A 21,915-nucleotide genomic window follows, 5' to 3' on the forward strand; every position below is an offset into this window, starting at 1 on the left:
AATCAAACTAAAGTCCTCGTTTGAGTTTGGTGAGGACCCTTGTAAAGATAAGCGGTAGCAGAAGATGAGATGAGTTTGGTAATGGACAGGAGTATCAGGGGAGTTACATACTTTGTATATGATATCTTAATATATTAAGAAGATGGTACCTAAAGCTGGAATCCTGATTATATTACTGTCAAATGCACAATTCATGAAGCCACATAAGACATACACTGAAAAAAAAAAGGATTTTTGTGTTTTGTCTGCAATTATTATTTCAAACATCTATATAAATTCTACAAATTCAGTGCTTTTACTTGAAAATTGCAGTTTTTCAGTAGTGCACTACTCGTGATTGTTTGTAATTCTGTATCCTCAGTTTTGTATGTAAATTGAATCATTCGATCCAAGTAATATTCACTAAACCAATGCATTGGCTTAATTACTTGATATCTCCAAGTAAAATGTAATTGAATGACGTCAGTGAATCTGACACCCTGCCCTGCATTCGGAGCATGACGTCAAAGCTCCTCCCCCACATTTGAGCGGTCTTTCGCCAGGTCCACGTTTCAATGAGATTGGCGGACTTTGTTAACTGAGACGGGGAAGACCTGGAACCATGAAGGTAAGTTTTTAGCGAAACCAACTTTGTACGTTCCTGTTGGCTCACCTACTTAAGTCAGTTTCTCCACACTGAAGCAGCGGCGGCTGTAGAAGTAGTGTATTTTCCTGCTAATTAGCTAACTAACTTTGCTGGCACGAGGTACCACGAGGTCAAAAAATAAAAAAATAAATAAAAACACGGAGTGAAATTTGAGGTAATAATTGTCTCTCCTCGCTTCTCTTTTCTTCTCTCCTCCTCTTACCTCCCCCCTTCTCTCTTCTTCTTCTCTGTGCCACATGCACATCTGTATTATTCGCTAGAGTTGTGCATAAGATTTACTACAGGTTGTGAGTGTAAAAGTGATTGCAAACTTCAGCAAAATATTGATATTTTTGACACTAGTCTGTAACTTGAATTAAAAAAAATAAGCTGTACTATGAACATGGATCCACATATATTATACAGGGTACAGAGGCAGCTCGAGAGGACCAGGCTGAGCAAGCCCTGAGGATCTGTCTACCGCACAAGTGAAGAAGATGAAGGTGCATCCAACACTGATGTGTTGATTGTTGTTGAAGGGACTGAGGTACTTGGCAACTGTGGAAGTGTTGCAAGGGCCTGTCTCCTGCTGATGGGCATCATTTATGCCATGAACTTGAGTTACCCACCAAAAATTAAGTACATGTTTGAAGTGTGCCAAAAGCTTCTTCTAGAGCTTGGTGTCCTTAAGCTGTCCCTGAAGATCCTGTCCCTGCGAAACAAGCTTGATAGCTTGAGTGCACATGTTTGACCCAAGAGTTGTCCTTCCAAAGAGGACACTAAAAGAAAAAGAAAAAACTGCACATTTGTTTACGTGGCTGTTTGTCTTTGTTCTCATTTTAATTACTGTATTTTTATTTCAACTTGTTGCACTGTTTTAATGTGTGCTGTCTTCGGGTCGAGAGAGGGAGGAAGGGAAGTAAGATCAGCATTTTCAAGTTAAACCAGAGGTTGTCAACTGGTGGGTTGTGGGGCCATTTTCAAAGGGTCGCGGATGTGAGTGTTGTGTTGTTTGCAAGCCTTTTGGAAAATGTTTTATTGAAAAACATGTTTTTTCACAGAAAAATAAAGGTGCTGAATTAAATAATTGCCTCATTGTTTCAATTCACAAAAACATCAAGAGCAAATTTAGGCAATTTAAACTGCAGAAAATGATGTAAAGTGTTGTGTAAATGTTACTTATGTATAGTCCATAAATAAAAGTTAGAAAATTACCTTGAAAGGCCATTGATTTTAGGTGGGATTTTTCAGTTTGAAGCAGTCAAGAGTCTGAGTAAAACTTACAAAGAAGGAGAGAGTAAAATTCAATGTCCATATTAATAATAATCAGTAACTTGCTTGAGGTTTGCTAGTAAAAGTAACTTATATCCTGCAAGTAAGGTTTCCTTGATGATAATCCTTGTAGAATTTACTTACAATTTCTAAGAGCAAAAACTTTCCTAGGTTTTCTTAAATAAATCACTCCAATTTAGGAGTAATTTAATAATTGAGCACTGCTCCTGTCCTCTGGTTTTATGATGCCAAACTGAGGTTACTTGCAGATGAAAATTACAATTTTCACTGTGGAACATTGACCTTCCAAGGTAATCTGAGAAGTTCTGAAAATTTCTTCATCATGAAATACAAATGTTCCTGGCCTGGCTGCTTCCGGGAACACTTCCCACGTCAAACCCAATGCTGATCTGATCAAATCTGATTGCTGGTGTCCACAGAACGCCTAAAAATTACCATTCCCATTCCCTTCCAAACTGACTCATGTCCACCCACTGAGCTCCACACAGACACAACCGAAGGTAATTTGGATGTGAACAGTGAAACCATCCCAGAGCGTCTCCTAACAGTCATTCCTCTGTAACTGTTCATGCATCCTGATCAAACAGTTTTTTCTCTACCTTTGCACTCTCTTGTGTCAGAACTTGGTGTTTTCTCAACAATGGGAACACCCAAAGATGCTTTTCCCGCAAACACAGATCAATATAACCAATGTTATATTGATGTTATAACTTGTATCAGTAAGTGAAGAAGCAGTGAAGAAAAGTGAAGAAAATTCACTCTTCAACTTTTGTTTTATCATAAACCGTTTTCCAGTTGTTCCTGGACGCAGTGATGTTCCAACATTTCGCTGTATTAATGTATCTTTCTGTATCAACCTTTCTCTGTCTGTCCCATGCAGCTCCCGCTACTTCAATTCACTGCACAGAGCTTTTGTATTGTTTTCACATAGGTAGGTAACATCAAACAGTCTGTATTCAGTGTTTACCATCCCTGTGTGCACACAAGTGATCACTGGCGTCAGTGACAGTAAGCACATTCTTTACTGTGTTGAAATCCACAAGTTGCAATTGAGGACATTATCACTACAAAAAAGTTTACTCACTGGAGAAACTGTCCACTTTGGCCCCCCCGCAAGGGAGTTAAGAGATGTTTGCACAATGAAATCAAACATACCCTGCTGGGTAAAGGGCATTGTTGCAGAACATGTTTACTGTAAAATGTATGCCTTCCTCTAATTTAGAAAAAAAAAAAAAGACTGTAGTTACAGAAAGGCCCCACATACACAATCTTGAAGGAATCTTACAGCACCAGATGCTTTGTTCATACACTTTTAGTATCACATACACTGGTAAGTTGGATGAGAAACCTTTTGTACTTCAACCCTTGACTAAATAAACTGTCAAATATGTTTTTAATTGTGGTCCTTGTACACCCTACGGACACTGCTTTAAATCTGTAAATGATTTACATTTGAGATATCAGGAAGTCTACGAGTGAGTGATGAGTAAGCGTGTGTGGGTGAACCAGGGGTGGGAGTCTGTATCAGCAGGTATTTAACAGATGGTGACACTGAGAATGATCGCATTCAGTCATGGGTCATCCCGGGATCCAGATGTGGACATGGACACCGTTTGTCTTCTTGAGTTGGATGTGTGTGGGTCAAGTGGTGGCTGGACCGTAAGTATCTAAAGGAAATAATGATAATACCTTTCTTTTTATGTCAAAACAAATTTGAACTTTTATTCATAAGTCACGGGTTAAGATTTCTTCTATTTCAAATGTAGTAAGGTAACTATTCTATGTATGAATCTGTCTGTCTGTCTTTAGGCAATACATGGTGGCCGTTCCTGCTGTTCTTGAAGCTGGATCTGACACCAAGTTCTGTGCGAGTCTCCTGCAGCCCAGTGAGACTCTGGTCATGACTGTCACTTTGATGTCCGAACAGCAGAACACAACCCTTTTTACAAAATCATCCAGTAAAGAGTTTCACGTCTGCTCTGAGTTTAAGGTCAGCTCCCAACATGGGTTTTGATTAATAGCAGGGGATTGCTCCTTTTGTAAATATGACGACTCCACTGTGTTTCTGAAAGAACCCAGAAATTTAATTTTCCTGATGATATGTGCATTTTAACATATTAGTAGGCTTAAAATGGGATAATGGGATTTATTGAGACGGCCAGTTCATGATGAAATACTTTAAAACATTAGTGCTAAAAAATAGATGATGGGGTACAACGGCAAACACCCTTCTTCAGAGTGTATATACAAGGTTTAAGAATGCCTCAGATAAACAGATAAGTCCAGTTTATTTTGATACCAAGTAAAGTCCAGATTTAATTTCTAACACCACTGATATGTTTGCTCTAAGTAGGCAGGGGTGGTTGTTTGAACCTAGAGGCTTGACTGTGTTTACCAAAGAACACATTCCTTTTTTGTTTGTAACACCACGCTTACCCTGGGCAATGTGGTCAGCACCTGCTTTACCTCCCTCCATCAGCTCCACTCATTGTTTTTACATGCATTTCACACTTTTATACCCATAAGAGAATTTGTTAGATGTTACCTAGGGATCAATGAGCGACTGAATTAATGGCACAGGAGTACAAAAGCAGTCCATCCATAAAATTGTCCAGTTACCTGTTTTAGTCTTTAGTGAAGTAAGTAAAGTTTAGTGAGTGAATATTTTGTTGTAACGATTAGATTATTCACTCCATTGGAAAATAACAGTGGAACACACATATTTCAGCTTCTCTGCATCTGTCTGGATCCGTAAATACCTCACATTACCAGATAATCTCAGCTGAATCTCAGTACCATGCAAAATCCATATTGTACTTCCCTGGATTGTGCTGGGTAAGGCTGTGGCCACAGCTTTTCCTGCTCAACTGGAAAGGGAGGCATGAATGATGGTAATTCAATCAGTTGCAGTATGTAGTCGCACCACTAGTCGGAGCTACATTGTACTTATTGGACCTTTAAATATCATATGGAATTTTATAACCCACAAACCTAATGATTTCATACACAGCATACGTCAAAGGTCCTCTTGTCCGTCCTCTATAAGATGTCTTTCCTTCACAGGCCCCTTCAGTGGAGAATGAGGAGGTGCAAAAATTTGAAGTGGAAGTACGAGGCGAAACGTTTCACTCAAGAGAAGTCAGGAAAGTCATGATCAAAGCCTATGGACTAATGAGATTCGTCCAAACGGATAAACCAATCTACCTCCCTGGACAAACAGGTATGATCAACGATACTGTACATGTTAGGGCTGTAAATAGTAATTGCACAATGCATGGGCAAACTTCTCATGATACAAATAGAGATGGCTGCAGAGCAAAGGCTTAAAAAACTGACTGGGTTTTAACGATGCGACACAAACAGAGTACAGGACTTGTGTGTCTATATTCATATGGTGTTTGTATGTAATTGTCTCAAGAGAGATCCCTCTGCATGGTGGAATAGTAGTACTGAAATTGGGTGAATTTGAATAAAACAAAGATAAGTGTGGATACAGCGATGCACAAAACATGAAGTTCTCGGTCTGAATAGAACATTCATTGTAAACTTGATGGAGTTTAATAAAAGCATGAGACTGTTGGAAACTGTAGACAGATGGTGAAGATCTTGTAGCTATTTAAATAAGAGGGAAACTATAGGCTATGCATCCTAAGGAATATCAGACAGATGACAGAGGGATTCAGAGTGGTATGTTAGCTTGACATGAATTATATTAGCATGTCAGGGCTTTTGACACTAATGCAGATGAGATTGTCATGTAATCTCTTCTAGTACACTTCAGAGTGATCACACTGGACACCAAGTTCAGACCGTCTAACGAACTGGTGAGTGTTCAAAAGTCTCCTTTCTTTCCTTTCTCTCCTTTCTGAGCTGAGAATGCTAAAGAAATTTAGACTTTTGGGGGGAAATTAAAAAATATATAAAAACATCTAATGTGCCAAAGATTTTGCGTCCCCTCTGCAGTACCTCCACGAACCCCTAGGGGTCACGGACCCCCTGTTGTAGACCTGTTTTAGATCTCTTTTACAAACAGTCTTAGGTTTGCTGTGTCCCAAATCAATCCTCACCCCACTGCTGCGTTTTGAATTTGTTTTAAAAGCTCCAGTTTTTGTAATGCTGCCATAGTATCTTGCAGAAACCAAGAACAAAAAAAGTTCAGTTAAAAGGGAGGGCTTGTTTATATCACTACAAAAACTGAATTATGAGCTGTGTACACATTTGCAGATAAAACTAAGCTAAGCAAGACTGCTTATTACATCCTGTTGTGCCTTAAATAAAAAACAAATGTGTAACTCACTCATTCACTGCTTTTCTCTCTAATACGTATCTCTTGCTCTTTGTTGCAGTATCACACCATCGAACTTGAGGTAAGTAAATATTTATATAAGATAAAATGAGATAATCCTTTATTTTATCCCACAAATTTTGCTGTGACTTGTATAAACTACGTGCTGTGGCATATTGGCTTTTAATTTTAAGAAGTAACTTATAAATTACCCAGGATGGTAATCCGTCTGTTATGACTGTGATAACAATACCTTCCATGAAATTCACATTTCATTAACAAATATAGTAGAGGTAGTTTGAAATGAATATGTAGAAAAGTTCAAGCTTCAACTTTGTTTAACCTTGTCAAGCAGGTTTGTCACATCATTATTAAATAAAAGTTTAGCTAAGCATGAATATAATCTGGTTGAGGGAGAACAATATTGTCACCTGTGTCCACAATGTCTCTCTTTGTGTCCTCAAAGCATTTTCCTTCTGTTTATCCCCTTTAATAGGATCCTGACAGCAACAGAATTGGACAGTGGCTCAATGAAACATCAAATGGTAAAATACTGCAGCTTTCCTACACCTTGAACTCTGAGGCCAAAGAGGGAGGTTACCAAGTCATTGTGTCGGTGGGTGAGGAAAAGACATATCACCACTTCAAGGTTGAAAAGTATGGTAAGTGAGTGTTATAATTTGAAATTCCAGGTTTGTTCACTGAGTCAAGCTTATTATTTATTAGTACTAACATCATTATTCCTCACTTTATTTCACAAGTTTTACCCAAATTCGACGTGACAGTAAAAGTATCAGAAGAAGTGAGCATTAGGCAGGAAGAATTTGATGCTGAAATATGTGCCAAGTAAGTAAACATCTTTCTCGAGCAAAGATAAATTGTACTGTCAAATAAACTTAATTAAATGCAGTTTTGTGAGTGAATGACTCAAATTTTTGCTGTTTTCATTTTTTTAGGTACACATACGGACAGCCTGTGCCAGGAAGTGTGAAAGTTGAGGTGTGCCGACCTCTCAGCCAATACGTGTATGGTTCCATTGTTTTTGCTGAAGAGCCACAAGTGGCCGTAACTCCATGCAACTTACAGACAAAGCAGGTACAGTTGTTATGGTTACGGTCTGTCTTTGAAGACTCTGAATTATCACGTCATGGCAGCTTGTTTGAGATGCTTCAGCACTCATCCAAGCGGCTCAAACAGGTGACAGTGCCACAGACTCCAATGCTAGAAAGATTACCAAGGATGGAAAACAGTGTCAAAGGCTTTGCTGGAGTCAGGGAGGAAGAGGCTAGAGACCAGAATCAGTCACACGGGGGAGACTGCTGTGACCTAAATGAGGCCTGTTTCTGTACTTCTGTAATTGAAATGCACCAGTAGACATTGAGCTCAAGTTAGAACCTGGTCTTTGCATAGTTGGTCCACATTTGGCAAGTTTCATTGAATAGGGAATTGTACCATTGATCCAAAAGAGGTTGATGATGACTTCACTTCATCCACTGCTGTGAATATACTATCTACTGTAGCTGATGTTTGTGTCCGAGTGCTGACTCTAAATGAGCAAACTTAAACTGTGAGACGTGAGGATGTTTAGGTAATTTGCTGTGGTGGGACACCCAATGGTTGCTTTGGTGTTGCAGCCTGTTTCTAGTAATCCTGCTAGAGCTAAGTGGGGGTGGTGAGTCCCTCTAAAAAAATACTATATATATAGTATATAGTATATATATATACTAATACAATATAAACTAATATTAATGTCTGAAAGAAAGTGTTGCAGCCTGTTTAAAATTTAATTTCTTCATTTTGCTGTGTTTTCTAGACAGACAGCAAAGGCTGTGCAACTTTTACCTTCAAGATGTCAGCTTTTACTACAATTGACCAAAAGGCAGTGGAAGATGCACTTGATCTCAGAGCCAAAATGGAAGAGGAAGGGACAGGCAAGTCCAGTTATTCTGTATTTACATTCTACAAACTAAATTAGAACATGAAAACACCAGAATAGTTGCATTCACACTGTTGTGACCTAGAAGTATTTGCTCCTCAGGTATTACACACCCACAAGAAAAGAGAATAACGATCTCATATGTTCTTGGAAAGCTGTCTTTCATTGACACACCCAAGATTTACACCAAAGGTTTAAATGTGGAAGGAAAAGTAAGTGAATATATCTTCAGTATTTCTACGTCATGTAATATCCAGGTCAGGTCAGATTATTTGCATTATTGGTAAATCACTGTGCTTTCAACAGGTTAAAGCAGTAGACTACAAGGATGCACCCATTCCTGACATACCAGTGTACCTGTTTGAGGGTGAAAGGTGGTCGCCACGTTCGCTACAGAATCTCACGACTGACAGCAGCGGTGTCGCCACATTCACATTAAGCACAGATGACTTCAGCGGAGATGTTAAACTTCATGTAAGTGAAAAGGCTCACTAAAACTTTGTCAGTCACACCAAAACGCTCAACCACCATGGCCTTATTAATATTGTTTCAATTTCACAATTTAGATAAGTAAAACACCGGAATTGTCCTATCCTGGATACAGAGAGCCTTTCTATGAGAGTGGAGTTCACACTCTGTCGCTGTCCGAACCCTCCTCTCCTCATGCTAAAACTGCCAGCTCCCTGGAGGTGAAGAAGCAGGATAAAGCACTTCCATGTGACACAGAAGTGGACATCTCTGTCCAATACACTATAGTGGGAGAAGCTCAGGGCTCTGTGGATGTGATGTATCTGGTGAGTTGTGTCAACAGTGGATAGTGGATTTATTGTCATACCACAAGCTAGTCTTACTTGTACGGCAATGAACAATCACTGGTTTCTCTGTGAACAATAACAAGATCTTTTTATTTTTTGTCTGATTTTCTCTCAAACCCCTCAGGCCTTGTCCAGAGGAGCTATTGTCAAACAAGATGTTAAACAGATTCAAGTGAAAGCTGAAGGAGGTGTGTAAACTTTGACTGATCATGTGTGAATGAGGGTTGGTAAAAGAAAACAGAAATGTATTTAGCTGGTTTGTTGTTGCAGTGAGTGAGGGCGAGGTGTCCTTTAAGCTCAGAGTGTCTCCAGAGATGGCACCAGAAGTCCAGCTTGTTGCGTACTCTGTTCTCCCCAGTGAGAATGTGATCGCCCACAGTGCTGACTTCTCCACTGAGAAATGCTTCGGTCATAAGGTCAGTGAAAGCATGTAATGTAATCTGTATGCAGTCTTTCTCCTTATACTTCCTTGTACGTTGAAGGTAAAGCATGTTTATTTTCAGAATCCAGCGCTGGATGCAGAACTCACCAAGTCTGTTGTTCTTTGTGGAAAAGTTGGAACTTGTGGCAAGATCATAAGTTCTGCTCCTGTACTGCTAAAATCTGGTTGGTGTGATGTGTGTGTCAGGTGTCGTTGGAGTTCTCACTGTCTTCAGCTGTCCCAGGAGAGGAGACCACCATGCAGATAAGAGCCCAGCCAGACTCTCTGTGCGGTGTGAGCGCTATTGACCAGAGTGTTCTCATCAAGGAGCCAGGAAAGACTCTGGATGCAGACAAGGTAACTGCTGCTGTCAACCACCAGTGGATGGATAAATCCTTTCCCTTTATTGTCTTCTACTTGGTCTTTACCATCATCAATCACCCAGATGTTACAGTTTATTCAATTACCATACCTTGTGTTCTGATTATCATTTCTTCTTTTGCTCTCAGAATCAGAATCAGAATCAGAATTACTTTATTGATCCCAGGGGGAAATTACTTTTCGTTACAGCAGCTCCAACCCAAAGTGTAACAGTATTACAAAGAGAAGTCAGAATAAGTAGGAGAAAATAAGAATAAGTAAACAAATGTAAAAAATATAGGAAATATATATATAACAATATGTACAAGTATAAGTGAAGTGAAACCAGTGTTCCTAAGAGATGAGGTGAACATGAATTATTGCACATTAATGAATTATTGCACATAAAATAAATAATATGGGTTCTACACCCTCAGATGAGGAGTTATACAGGCTAATGGCCACCGGCAGGAAGGATTTCCTGTGACGCTCTGTGGTGCATCGTGGTGTGATCAGTCTGGTGCTGAAAGAACTCCTATGTCTGGGCAGCACGTCATGGACTGGGTTCAACTCATTGTCCAGGATGGCTTTCACCTTGTGAAGCATTCTCCTGTCTGACACCACTGTCAGAGGATCCAGCTTCACTCCCACAACGTCACTGGCCTTGCGACTGGCCACCACAGACTCATAGAACATCCTGAGCATAGTCCTGCAGATGTTAAAGGACCTCAACTGCCTCAGAAAATAGAGGCGACTCTGGCCCTTCCTGTTCAGGGTATCTGTGTTCTTTCACCAGTCCAGTCTGTTATCAATGTGAACCCCCAGATACGTATAATCCTCCACAATGTCCACATTGACCCCCTGGATGGAAACAGGGGTCACCGGCACCTTGGTCCTCCTCAGGTTCACCACCAGTTCCTTCGTCTTTGTCACATTGAGCTGTAGATGGTTCTCCTCAGACCATGTGACAAAGTTGTCCACAACAGCCCTGTACTCCACCTCGGCACCCTTGCTGATGCATCCAACCACAGCAGAAAACTTCTGGAGATGACAGGTCTCCGTGTAGTGGTTCAAGTTCGTGGAGTAGAGGGTGAAGAGAAAGGGAGAGAGGACAGTCCCCTGTGGGGCCCCAGTGTTGCTGACCAGCCTGTCTGACACACAGCGTTGCAGGCACACATACTGTGGTCTGCCAGTCAGGTAGTCAACAATCCACGACACCAGGGGGAATCCACCTGCATTGCCATCATCTTGTCACCCAGAAGAGCCGGACGGATGGTGTTGAAAGCACTGGAGAAGTCAAAGAACATGACTCTCACAGTACTGACCGTCTTGTCCAGATGGGCGTAGACACGGTTGAGTAGGAAGATGATGGTATCCTCAACTCTGAGTTGGGGCTGGCAGGCGAACTGGAGGGGGTCCAAATCTCAAGTCCCAACTCGGAGTTGAGGATGCCATCATCTTACTCTCTTGAGTAAATAAATTAAAACATAAACATCTCTATCTTCAGACGGTTTGAGTCCAGCTTGGGCCTTTCTGGGTGGAGTTTGCATGTTCTCCATGTGTCTGCGTGGGTTTCCTCCCACTTCCAAAGACATGCTCATTAGGCTGATTGGTGACTCTAAATTGACCCTAGATGTGAGTGTGGGTGCGAATGGTTGTTTGTCTCTGTGTTAGCCCTGCGATAGACTAGTGGCCTATCCGGGGTGTGCTCCACCTCTCGCCCGGTGACAGCTGGGATAGGCTCCAGTAAACCTAGTGAGGATTAAGCGGTAGTAGAATTTTAGAAGATGAGATGAGACATCTCTATCTTCAATTCGTATTTTATTTTCAGATATTTGAACTGCTGCCTGTAAAGACATCATCCTTTATACCATATGAAGTTCGAGATTCTGTGACTTGCATGCATGTGAGACCAAGAAGATACGTGTTGCCATATCCAGGCGAGGAGGATAAGGATGCCCACACAGTTTTCCAGGTACTTCTTACATTATCAATTCATCTAAAATCTAAGGACCAAAGTGAACTGTGTCATGCTGATGCCGATAATGTTGTGTGCATTGTCTAGAATGCAGGACTGAAGATGGCAACAAACCTGTTAATCCGAATGCCTTCCTGCCTCATGTACAAAGGAAGGGAATATCATCATGGCTTCTATGGTGACTATTTTCTCTGTGTCAAATGCCACATGAAATTACCAACATTGAACCAGTTATCTTTGCCACTGGTGTTCTCTGCTTCAGGTTAAGATATTTCTGATTTCTATTCAGATCGAAGGTTCAAGGGGGCTCCTGAAATACTCAGAATGCATCATGTTGCAGTAGGTGCAGGACCTCCTCCTAGTGGGTCAAGAGGCTTTTCTGCACCCCCTGCACCAATAGAGACAGCCCGCTCTTTCTTCCCTGAGACTTGGATATGGGACCTTGTTGAAGTTGGGTGAGCATCATTACAAAGTGACTGAATGGTCACAATTGTTGCCCTTACTGCTTAGAACTACTCAATTGAGAACTATTGCAATTGAGACCTTATATATTTAGTATATTTGTCATGCTTAAGAAAAGGCACTTGAAGCTTTTCAAGTGTTTTCACATGAGAAAGGATTTCTGTAAGAATTACGCCATATATTTATATATGTGAAAAATGCCTGTATTTCATGGCCAACATGTAACTACGCCTTATATCATGTACAAAGATCAGGCATATAATTATGACTACCTTCCTAATATTGCGTAGGTCTCGCTTGTGCTTCCAACACAGTTGTGACTCATCAGAGGATGGACATGGACCTTCCTATGTTTATTTTACCATTTTATCACCTGACAGAATGTGTTTGTGTGTATCTTCTTATCCAGAGAGTCTGGAAGAAAGGATGTGCCCCTCACCGTCCCAGACACCATCACCACCTGGGAGACAGAGGCTTTCTGTTTGTCCCCTCAGGGTTTTGGTTTGGCTCCTCATAAAGAGATCACCGTCTTCCAGCCCTTCTTCCTTGAGCTCTCCCTGCCCTACTCCATTGTCCGTGGAGAACAGTTTGAACTGAAGGCAACTGTCTTCAACTACCTGACCAGCTGCCTCATGGTAAGGATGATTTTGCACTAACTTTAGTGTTGTAACAAGCTGACCATAGTCTGCCCTCAACATATTTTTACATCACATTTTCGGTTTAGTTTTTAAGCTGTATGCTTAAGATTGAAACTTGAAGTGCAAAGAAGAAAAATCTACCCTAAAACAAAAGAGGAATGTCTTTAGTTGTAAAGTATCTTTAATCTCTCCTGAACAGATCACGGTGACACCTACGCCTTCTTCATCGGATTACACCCTCACTCCTCTCTCTGGTGACCTGTACACATCCTGTTTGTGTGGCAGTGAGCGTAAGACTCTCAGCTGGACCATGATCCCTTTAACCTTAGGTAAAGGACAAGTCTTTACACATTGTAATAATAGCATTATACTAATAATGATACAGCCATTTTACATTTTTCCTATGAAGTTCTGTCTGTGCTTAGGTTGAAACGAGTCCAAAGAATACTACTGAACAACAAAATAGTTTTTTGATGTTTATAGGGGTTGTGAATGTGACTGTGACTGCCGAAGCAGTGGCATCCCACGCGTCATGTGACAATGAGATTGTCAGTGTGCCAGAGAGAGGTCGCATCGACAAGGTCACAAAGTCTCTCATAGTGAAGGTAGGTTCCATGAAAACCAAATGACCGAGAATCAAGTGACTTTTTTCTTGAAATACAAATACAAATATTATTTCCCACATCATTACCCTCAGGCTGAGGGAAGTGAAATGTCAAAGACGCACAACTGGCTGCTCTGTCCAAAAGGTCTGTATGTTTTACACCAGGCATAACCTGACACATTCACAAAAACTGAAATAAGTAATAACCATGTAATGAAAAATAAAAACAATGAAGTGTTTTGAATGTCATTTCAGGTATGCATTGGGTTACATTTACTGTACTGTACCAAAGTTGAAGCATGTAGTCTTCAGAATGATCACCTTTCATTTACAACTGATTTTGACTGCTGCTTGAGTTTCTCTCTGTATAGTGGTCATTTCTGTCTGTACACAGGAGCCGCTTTGACAGAGGAAACAGAGATACAGCTCCCTGAGAACGTGATTGATGGATCTGCCCGTGCTTCAGTATCAGTCCTGGGTAAACTGATTTTTTTGTGGTTGAAATCTTTGTGAGAACTCACGATGGAAGCAGTTTGTAGCACTGGATAGAGGTAACACAATTTCTAACAAGATAAGACTATGGTTCTTACTGGTCAGTGATTTGGAGGTTGGAAACCATATTTCACAGTCAATCACTGTGTAAGGGTAAGGGGGCTGTTCAAGACAGCTTCCATGTGCATGTTCTGCTTGGGGACACACTTTTCCCTCCCCTAGTTGGCAACAGAGATAAAGTGTTGGTGTTGAGTGTTAAGCTCAGCTTTTAGGGCACTAATGAGGGATGTTTGACATAGTCCCCCCATGTGTTACTGCATACAAACATGGAGGACTGTCATCAGTCTGTGGTGGAAGACTGGTGCTCCGTTCAGTCCAAACTGCATTATAGTCAACTGTCAATGTCCAGCAGGTAACACTGTGTGTTGCGACTACTACTGCACCTCACACAGATCAATGGCAGTGAAGTATTTGACAGGTCCATCAATTCTTTACATCTACCCTGAGATTGTAAACCCACTACAGATGTTGGTGGATGACTTGTCTTTTAGATGAACTACATGCTTTTCCCTTGGCTGGAATAAGAAAATGATTGCGCTTATTGAAAAAGAGGGCATTAATGTTGAGATGTCCAGCTGTGTATTAGGAAGTTAGTCCTCTGATCCATCAGGATTTTGTCCAGTATCTCCAGTCTGCTTGATCTATGTCCCAATGCATGTACAGTAGCAGCTGTTAAAGCGGAAAGGGTTCTAGGGGATGGGCTGTCAAGGGAGTCTCTGCAAAAAAGCTTGGTCAGACTTTCAGGCAGGTCATTCTAACATGCTGAGCAATATTTTGTGGTGGCCGAGGTGCTCTGGTAAACTGTGTGTCCTAGGTGCCAGACAAGTAGGTCACTGGTCCTCAGACTTAGGCACATAGTAGTATCCACTCCAAGGATTAAGTCATCTCTTGAGTTAGTCTCCTGGTACACACGGTACTGGGCTGGCATTGACAGTTCAAGTCTCAGAGTGCTTTCTGTCACTGTTCCTACAGTATAAATTAGGGTGTTCAGAGCTGTCTGTGCTTGGCCAGCATTGTGACTCAGCTGGGTGTCACATTAAAATTTCTGATCAGTCAGCGTAATTGATTTCCCCAAAAACCTATTGGTCTGCCAGCAGGCTTTCAGCTTTTATATGTTCAGTCTAAACAAGTCTGTGCGTTTGTGCAGGCGACATCCTCGGCAGGGCCCTGAAGAACCTGGATGGGCTGCTGCAGATGCCATATGGATGTGGAGAACAGAACATGGCACTCTTGGCCCCCAACATCTACATCCTCCAATACCTGAAAGGCACACAGCAGCTGACGCCAGCTATCAAGGAAAAAGCTACCAACTTCCTCACCAGTGGTGAGTTTTATAATGCAGCTGAGAGAGGAAGTTGATGTTTCTGGTTCGTGTTTATTCGTTTTGCATGTCATTACTTCGTCCTCTTCAACTGCTCATATGTGGCTCACAGTTGAGAGATGATGAGGAAAATAGTACCAGAAAATAGTACCAGATCTGAAAATATGTGTATCATTATGCCCTAATCACAGGCTACCAGAGACAGCTGAACTACAAAGATGGTGTAGGTGCATACAGCACATTTGGAAGAGGAGTTGGAAACACCTGGTGAGAACAGTCACACAGAATTATTGTGTCTGCTGTTGTGTGAAACCATTGTCATTTCATAGCATTACATACAATTTAGCTGAGAAAACAACATTTAAACTTTCACCAGAGATAGTCCTGACATCATCGCTAAAATTAGCATGCTAGGAAAATGTGCTTTACTCCACATATTTAAATTGTAAATTGTATGCTATTTAGACATAATCCAAACATGACAGTTATCTTTCTAAATATCTTTCATAACTTTGTTTTACCTCCTACAGGCTGACTGCTTTTGTCGTGAGATCGTTTGCCAAAGCTCAGTCTTTCGTCTACATCGATCCAAATACCATTGATGAGTCGATTACATGGCTGAAACAAAAACAACGGGAAAATGGTTGTTTCGAACAGTCAGGAAAACTTTTCAACAACAGGATGAAGGTGAGCTGATACTTCCTTTAGAGTATGAAAGTGTTCATTTTAGGAGCATTTAATCCAGAGCCCCCCTTCATTGACTCAGGATTAAAATGTATTTGAAATAATAGGACAATATCACTATTTGCAATATGCATGTAAGCAATAGGCAGTCATAGTGATGATAAAGACCGTATGATGCTTTCTCTCTACAGGGTGGTGTTTCTGACGAAGTGACTCTCAGCGCATACATCGCTGCGGCCTTTTTGGAAATGAATATGTCTGTAGATGTGAGTAGACTCGAACAAAATCTCTCTCCATATCCACAATCATATCAAACATGAAACAATTTCAGTATTCATCTGGCTGAAGAAAAAAACTCCAACTATTAATGGTAATGACCAAAAGACATATTTGCACAAGCAAACATTTAATCACATGGGGCAATTATTAGCATTAGTTGTAGTCTATAGTTGCTGTTTAGTTTAATCAATAAATGCCATCATGTTCTTTTATTCTCTGAAAGCACCATGTGGTGAAATAGAGGCGATCCTACCAAAAATAATCAGAAGATACTGAATTTAGGTCGATAATGGGAATATAGTGATTGACTCTGACAGTACTTGTTGATCAAATCTTTTTTTTTTTTTTTTTACCATTTTATTAAGAATCCTGCAGTGCGCAAGAGTCTGTCCTGCCTTAAGAAATCCACCACTGACCTCAGCAACACCTACACTACAGCTCTGATGGCGTACGTCTTCACCCTGGCAGGAGACATCCAGACGCGTGATTTACTTCTGCAGCATTTAGACAAGGTTGCAGTAAAACAAGGTGAGTCCTTCTCCTCAGGGAAATCATTGAGCCTTTGTTACTGTGAGTGTATCGTTCACTGTTTCCATTTCTAGGCGGTTTCCTCTACTGGTCCCAGACAGCAGCAGAAACTTCAGCCTCCCTTTCTGTGGAGATCAGCTCCTATGTGCTGATGGCCAAACTGAGTGCCTCCCCCACAGCTGAAGACTTGGGATACACCTCCAGCATTGTCAGGTGGCTGGCGGGGCAGCAGAACTATTACGGAGGCTTCTCCTCCACACAGGTACTGTGTAAAAGACCTTGTCACAATCTGACAAATATAACGAAAACCATGTTAAATGATATATCAGTGCCAACCTGAGGCCTAATATACTAACTTTACATTTCTTGGCTGTCTAATGTAAAGCATTTATTCACTAGCAAGAGGACAACATTTCCATATAATAGATTAAATGGCTAATTCAAATGGATTTTATGCGTTGCACAAATTTTCTAATGGGTTGCGACATTTTTTTTTTTACATTTTCTATTATTATTATTATTATTATTTATTACAAAGGTAACAGTAGTAGTAATAGAGTGGATTGTAGGTTATATATGAATTTTTAAAAATTCTGTGTACGTGTGTTGTAGGACACAGTGGTGGCTCTTCAGGCTCTGGCTCTCTACTCCACCCTGGTGTTCAGTCCTGGGGGTTCAAGCACAGTGACAGTGCAGGGCCCCAGTGACCAGCTGACATTTGATGTCAATCCAAACAACAAACTGCTCTACCAGGAGAAGACACCGCGAGACGTGAGAGGAAAGTACAGCGTGGAGGTGAAGGGCACAGCATGTGCTGTAGTACAGGTCAGTGATTTTATGAACTAAATATATTTTATTTTACATATATGATATTTATATATTTCTTATACAGTTAGTTTAAGTGGTAACCACACTCTCACTGATCAACAGAAACTCTTGATGTCTCATGTCTACTATCATGAATATTGAGTCTTTTTTGGTTATCTGTTTCTCAGCTTTCTCTTCACTACAACATCCCAACTCCTGCTGATGTCACCACTCTCAGTGTACAAGTGAAACCAGAGGCCACCTGCACTGACACAGCTAAAAGTCCAAAGCTCACACTGATGCTCACGTCACTGTAAGTTGTCAACAAGCAGGTTACAGATATGATAGAGGAATGCTGCATCTGCCACTGTGTAGCAGAAGTTAGTGGATGGACCTAAAAAACAGTCAAACGAATGGACATGGGAGAATTGTGATTGTTGTTGTTATGCAATGAAAAGCATCTATGTATAAGTAACATCACATTTTATTGTTCTACTGCAGGTATACTGGAAAGGAGAACAGTTCAAACATGGTGATCCTGGACATCAAAATGCTCTCTGGGTTCGTTCCAGACCCGGAGTCTCTGAAGAGAGTAAGTTAATTACAGGGACTTCCACTTGAATAAAAAGTACATAGTTTATACTTATTGTTGTTCAATGACCTAACTGAATGTCGTCCTCACAGCTCAAAACTGCCCAGCTGGTGGATCGTGTTGAAGAAAAGGAAGATCATATCCTGGTTTACTTCCAAGAGGTGAGAAGAATCCACAGTGTGAAATGGTAGATGAGGATTTATTTTAAATTGTTACTGATTATGTTGTCCTTTTTTGTGTTGTATTCAGTTGACAAAGGACATACCCACCATCCACATCTTAGATCTCATACAGGAGGTTCCAGTGGAGAACCTGAAGGCAGCTGTGGTCAAGATTTATGACTACTACCAGCCAAGTAAAGCCCTAAAACCTTTTATAAACAGCACAACACTGAGGTTTTTGTTGAGTAGATCTCCACCAAGTGTACTATAAAGGAAGTGTAGATTTAAATGTGTTGGACATTTAAAAATGTGTAATGGTAGAAATGACTCGCTCCATACTTTTTCCTTCTGCTTATTTTCAGGTGACCAGGCTGAAACAGATTATGTCTACACGTGCGCTACAGGTAACAACTGTATAAACACATAAGAAGAAAACAAAGCGTCTTGTAGGGGTGGGCGATATGATGATATTAAATCGTGAACAATTACGACGTGAAGACGAACTGCAGAGATTGTGGGATCGTCTAGGGCACATTCTATAAATTGCAGTTCTGTGCTGATGCACCGACACACCAGACGTATTACGTCGTCAACCTGACCGACCAATCATAGCGAATTACAGGCAGTGGCTTTCTTACCCGCCTTTTTAATTATGTATGTAGCGGCAGCAGTATGGAGAGCCATGGCTGAAAGCCAAACGGAGTTGGTCACTAAAATAAAAATCCACTTCCATTATATGGAATAGGTTTGGATTTTCCTCAACTGATGAAGCGCAGGCAAATGTTCTGTGCAAAGTTTGCACACGACAACGACAAACCTGCTCAATCATTTGAAGAGGAAGCATCCCAAACAATATGCTGAGAGCCAAACAGCGAGGGGTCCGGCAGCACCGGCACCACAGGCGGAGGAAGCAGCTAGCGTGAGACCAAAACAGTCAACAATAACACAGGCATTTAACAAAGGCACTCCATATGACAAGTCAAGCAAGCAATGGAAAGAGGTAACAGAAGCAGTTACCTTTTATCTTGCAAAAGATATGGTACCGTTCAAGACGGTAGAAAACGAGAGGTTCAAACGCCTGCTTAAAGTAGTTGACCCGCGGTAAGAGCTGCCCACCCAAAAATACTTGTACAACACTGCCATGCCACGTCTCTTAAACTTGATTGTTTGCACATGCAGGCAAAACTGCGACTATTTAAAATAAAATCGGTTAAGAAAGGTTCTTTGGACTAAATTGTCTGTTTTTCATTTTTCAATTTGAGATCGTGATAAAATCGAAATCGTGATTTTATTTTTTTAAAAATCGTGATATGATATTTTTGCCATATAGCCCACCCCTAGCGTCTTGCAACATTCATTCATAGACACTTTTTACCACATCAAGAGATCTGTGTAAAAACTAAAGCATTTTATTAAATTTTGAACGGGAAGCTGATCGCCTGGTTTTCAGTCATACACTCTGATCATAGACGTCGGAACCTTACATTTATCTCACATAATGCATATATCTATGCTTGTGCAGCCTGCCTGGCTCCATGCAGCAGCCTGGCATCTGGCATAGTATGGATGGAGTCAGGCTGCATCTGACAGCTCAGTGTGACGTAGGCTACGGCCGACGGTCTTTATTACTATGCCAGATGCCAGGCTGCTGCATGGAGCCAGGCAGGCTGCACAAGCATACTGTATATCTATGCATTATGTGAGATAAATGTAAGTCAGACATATTGAGTTTGAATTCAGATTTCAGTGTGCTGTGGGTAGGGAGGCTGATGGAGTAGGGGTGCGGGGGGTGTGCCCGGGGAGCCCGCACCGATGTCTATGGCTGTCTGTCATTAATGTCTGATCATAACCTAACAGTTTTAGAAAAGGACAAGGAGGAGATCGCTCGTCAGTGGTGGTGATCGTAATGTTGTTATCAGATTCCGACTTTTTGGCTAATGGAGCGGGCGTCACAGTTGTCTATCTCGGCATGTTAATTGTAATAATTAATGCTGCATATGATGCCAGCGTAAAGGCGCACAAAAGATTTCACGAATGGCAACACTTTTAAAAACAGATAACATACCACCATTCCGACCTCAGGAGGCAAAAATTTTCGGAATGATGGGACGTTTGATTAAAGGGTTATGTGACAATTGGGGCCTAATGTCGGAATGGCCGTTGCCACCTATAAATCTTTAGGTTATTTGTAATAATTGTATTTTTTCTTTTGCAGCTTGAAGAGACGTCTTCACTGAATCCAGAACAATGCACACAGCCTCATTTTATTAAAAATATCTCATACTCATGTTATTTATCTCTATGTCTTTTTGTTATTACAGTCACATGTGCAGTGGGTACAAACATTAAATAAGTGTGAAAGTGTGGGAAACACCCAACCTATGCAATACAACTGAAATCCAATCAGACTTATTTATCGGAAATAATATGTAGATGAACAGCCTGTCTTCACTTCCTTTGACTGATGAACGCCGATTTTCTTGGTTACGTGCTGATACAAGAGCCATAAACAGCTTATTATGTTTCAACCAGATCTATTTACTTGACAGTGGTCAAGAAGGCTATCAGAAGGCCAGAAATAATATTAAAGGAGCTGTGGCTCTTTCTGACGAGTACCATTTGTTTCCCCTGTCTGAGCTGTGGAGCTAGGTTGGAAGATGGAAAACAAACTTGCCTGTACTTTACAAAAACACATATCCACACTCCCAAAACCATGTGGGAAAATGTTGGTTGATGCAACTAAGATCAAACTTTTTACTGCAAACTATAAAAAATATGTTTAGCTCAAAAGCCACTCAGCATGTCAACTAAACAACATCATATTCACTGTGTATCCACTGTGTGTCAGTCACAGTATTTAGGAGTGGATCTGGGGATTTAGTGATGGTGGAGAGAAGCATGAATGGTTCCAAGAATTGCCTTAGCATATAACCTTCTGGTGAAAATTAACCTTCATCTATCTGATGACTAGGATGCAGCCCACCAGCCAGAGCTCTGACCTGAATCCTATACAGACAGATCTGGAACAGTTTTGTAAAGACAGAGTAAAAAATATTTCCAAGTCAAGGAAATATGAGGCGCGCGAGCAGGTGAGAAAGGTGGATTTCTCATCCTCGTTATCAGACAGCAGGAGCTCCAAGTCATCCAACTCTCCCTCCTCATTATCCACATCTCTCTCTATGATGGAAAAGGGAAGTTGTAATCATATCATATATTATAAATGTATTCAAAAAAGCAAACCATTTGATGAGCCATGCGTTAAGAGGAGTCAAGTGAGCGAGTGAGGAAATTGTCTAAAATGTCATATATAATAAATTGTATACAACAATTTACCATCTTTATATAGTTTTATGTATCAAGATGTATGAACAACAAACTTTCAATACTTTGTCGTCGCTGTCATAATGAATAAAGGAATACCTTAAAATGAATCCATGTCTTGTCTAAACTTTCCTTTGCAGCAGCTTAAATGGCCAATGATCTGAATTATTAAGTTGTGTAATTTCTCACAAACCTTGCTCAGTGTTGTTTTATCCATAAACAAGAGTCAATGATTTTGTGTAAATCTAATATT

At 40.8% G+C, this 21,915-nt stretch overlaps 1 protein-coding gene and 1 long non-coding RNA gene across 3 annotated transcripts; both read left to right on the plus strand.

Moving 5' to 3' along the window:
* Positions 1-492: 492 nt before the first annotated feature.
* LOC125013889 lies at positions 493-1,709 on the plus strand. Its single transcript, XR_007113408.1, has 2 exons — positions 493-607; positions 1,052-1,709. It is a non-coding gene; the product is annotated as an uncharacterized LOC125013889 (long non-coding RNA).
* Positions 1,710-3,424: 1,715 nt separating this feature from the next.
* On the plus strand, positions 3,425-20,628 carry LOC125013532 (alpha-2-macroglobulin-like). 2 transcript variants are annotated; one of them, XM_047594303.1, is made up of 36 exons: positions 3,425-3,577; positions 3,728-3,908; positions 4,982-5,138; positions 5,690-5,742; positions 6,265-6,285; positions 6,700-6,865; positions 6,965-7,049; positions 7,160-7,298; positions 8,017-8,134; positions 8,242-8,351; positions 8,446-8,613; positions 8,706-8,933; positions 9,079-9,142; positions 9,225-9,370; positions 9,583-9,732; positions 11,567-11,710; positions 11,801-11,891; positions 12,003-12,168; positions 12,585-12,810; positions 13,013-13,142; positions 13,297-13,418; positions 13,511-13,562; positions 13,812-13,895; positions 15,117-15,293; positions 15,482-15,557; positions 15,821-15,977; positions 16,166-16,240; positions 16,619-16,781; positions 16,856-17,043; positions 17,394-17,606; positions 17,777-17,901; positions 18,090-18,180; positions 18,273-18,341; positions 18,430-18,535; positions 18,704-18,745; positions 20,557-20,628. In XM_047594303.1, exons 1-36 carry the CDS (start codon positions 3,492-3,494, stop codon positions 20,559-20,561), a joined length of 4,374 nt encoding a protein of 1,457 aa, XP_047450259.1. In that variant the 5' UTR covers positions 3,425-3,491; the 3' UTR covers positions 20,562-20,628. The 2 variants fall into 2 exon arrangements, with proteins under 2 accessions (XP_047450259.1, XP_047450260.1); XM_047594304.1 differs by having other exon boundaries at positions 9,079-9,139.
* Positions 20,629-21,915: the final 1,287 nt, after the last annotated feature.

This window comes from Mugil cephalus, chromosome 9 (assembly GCF_022458985.1).
Source record: "Mugil cephalus isolate CIBA_MC_2020 chromosome 9, CIBA_Mcephalus_1.1, whole genome shotgun sequence".
In the NCBI taxonomy this organism is placed as follows: domain Eukaryota; kingdom Metazoa; phylum Chordata; class Actinopteri; order Mugiliformes; family Mugilidae; genus Mugil; species Mugil cephalus.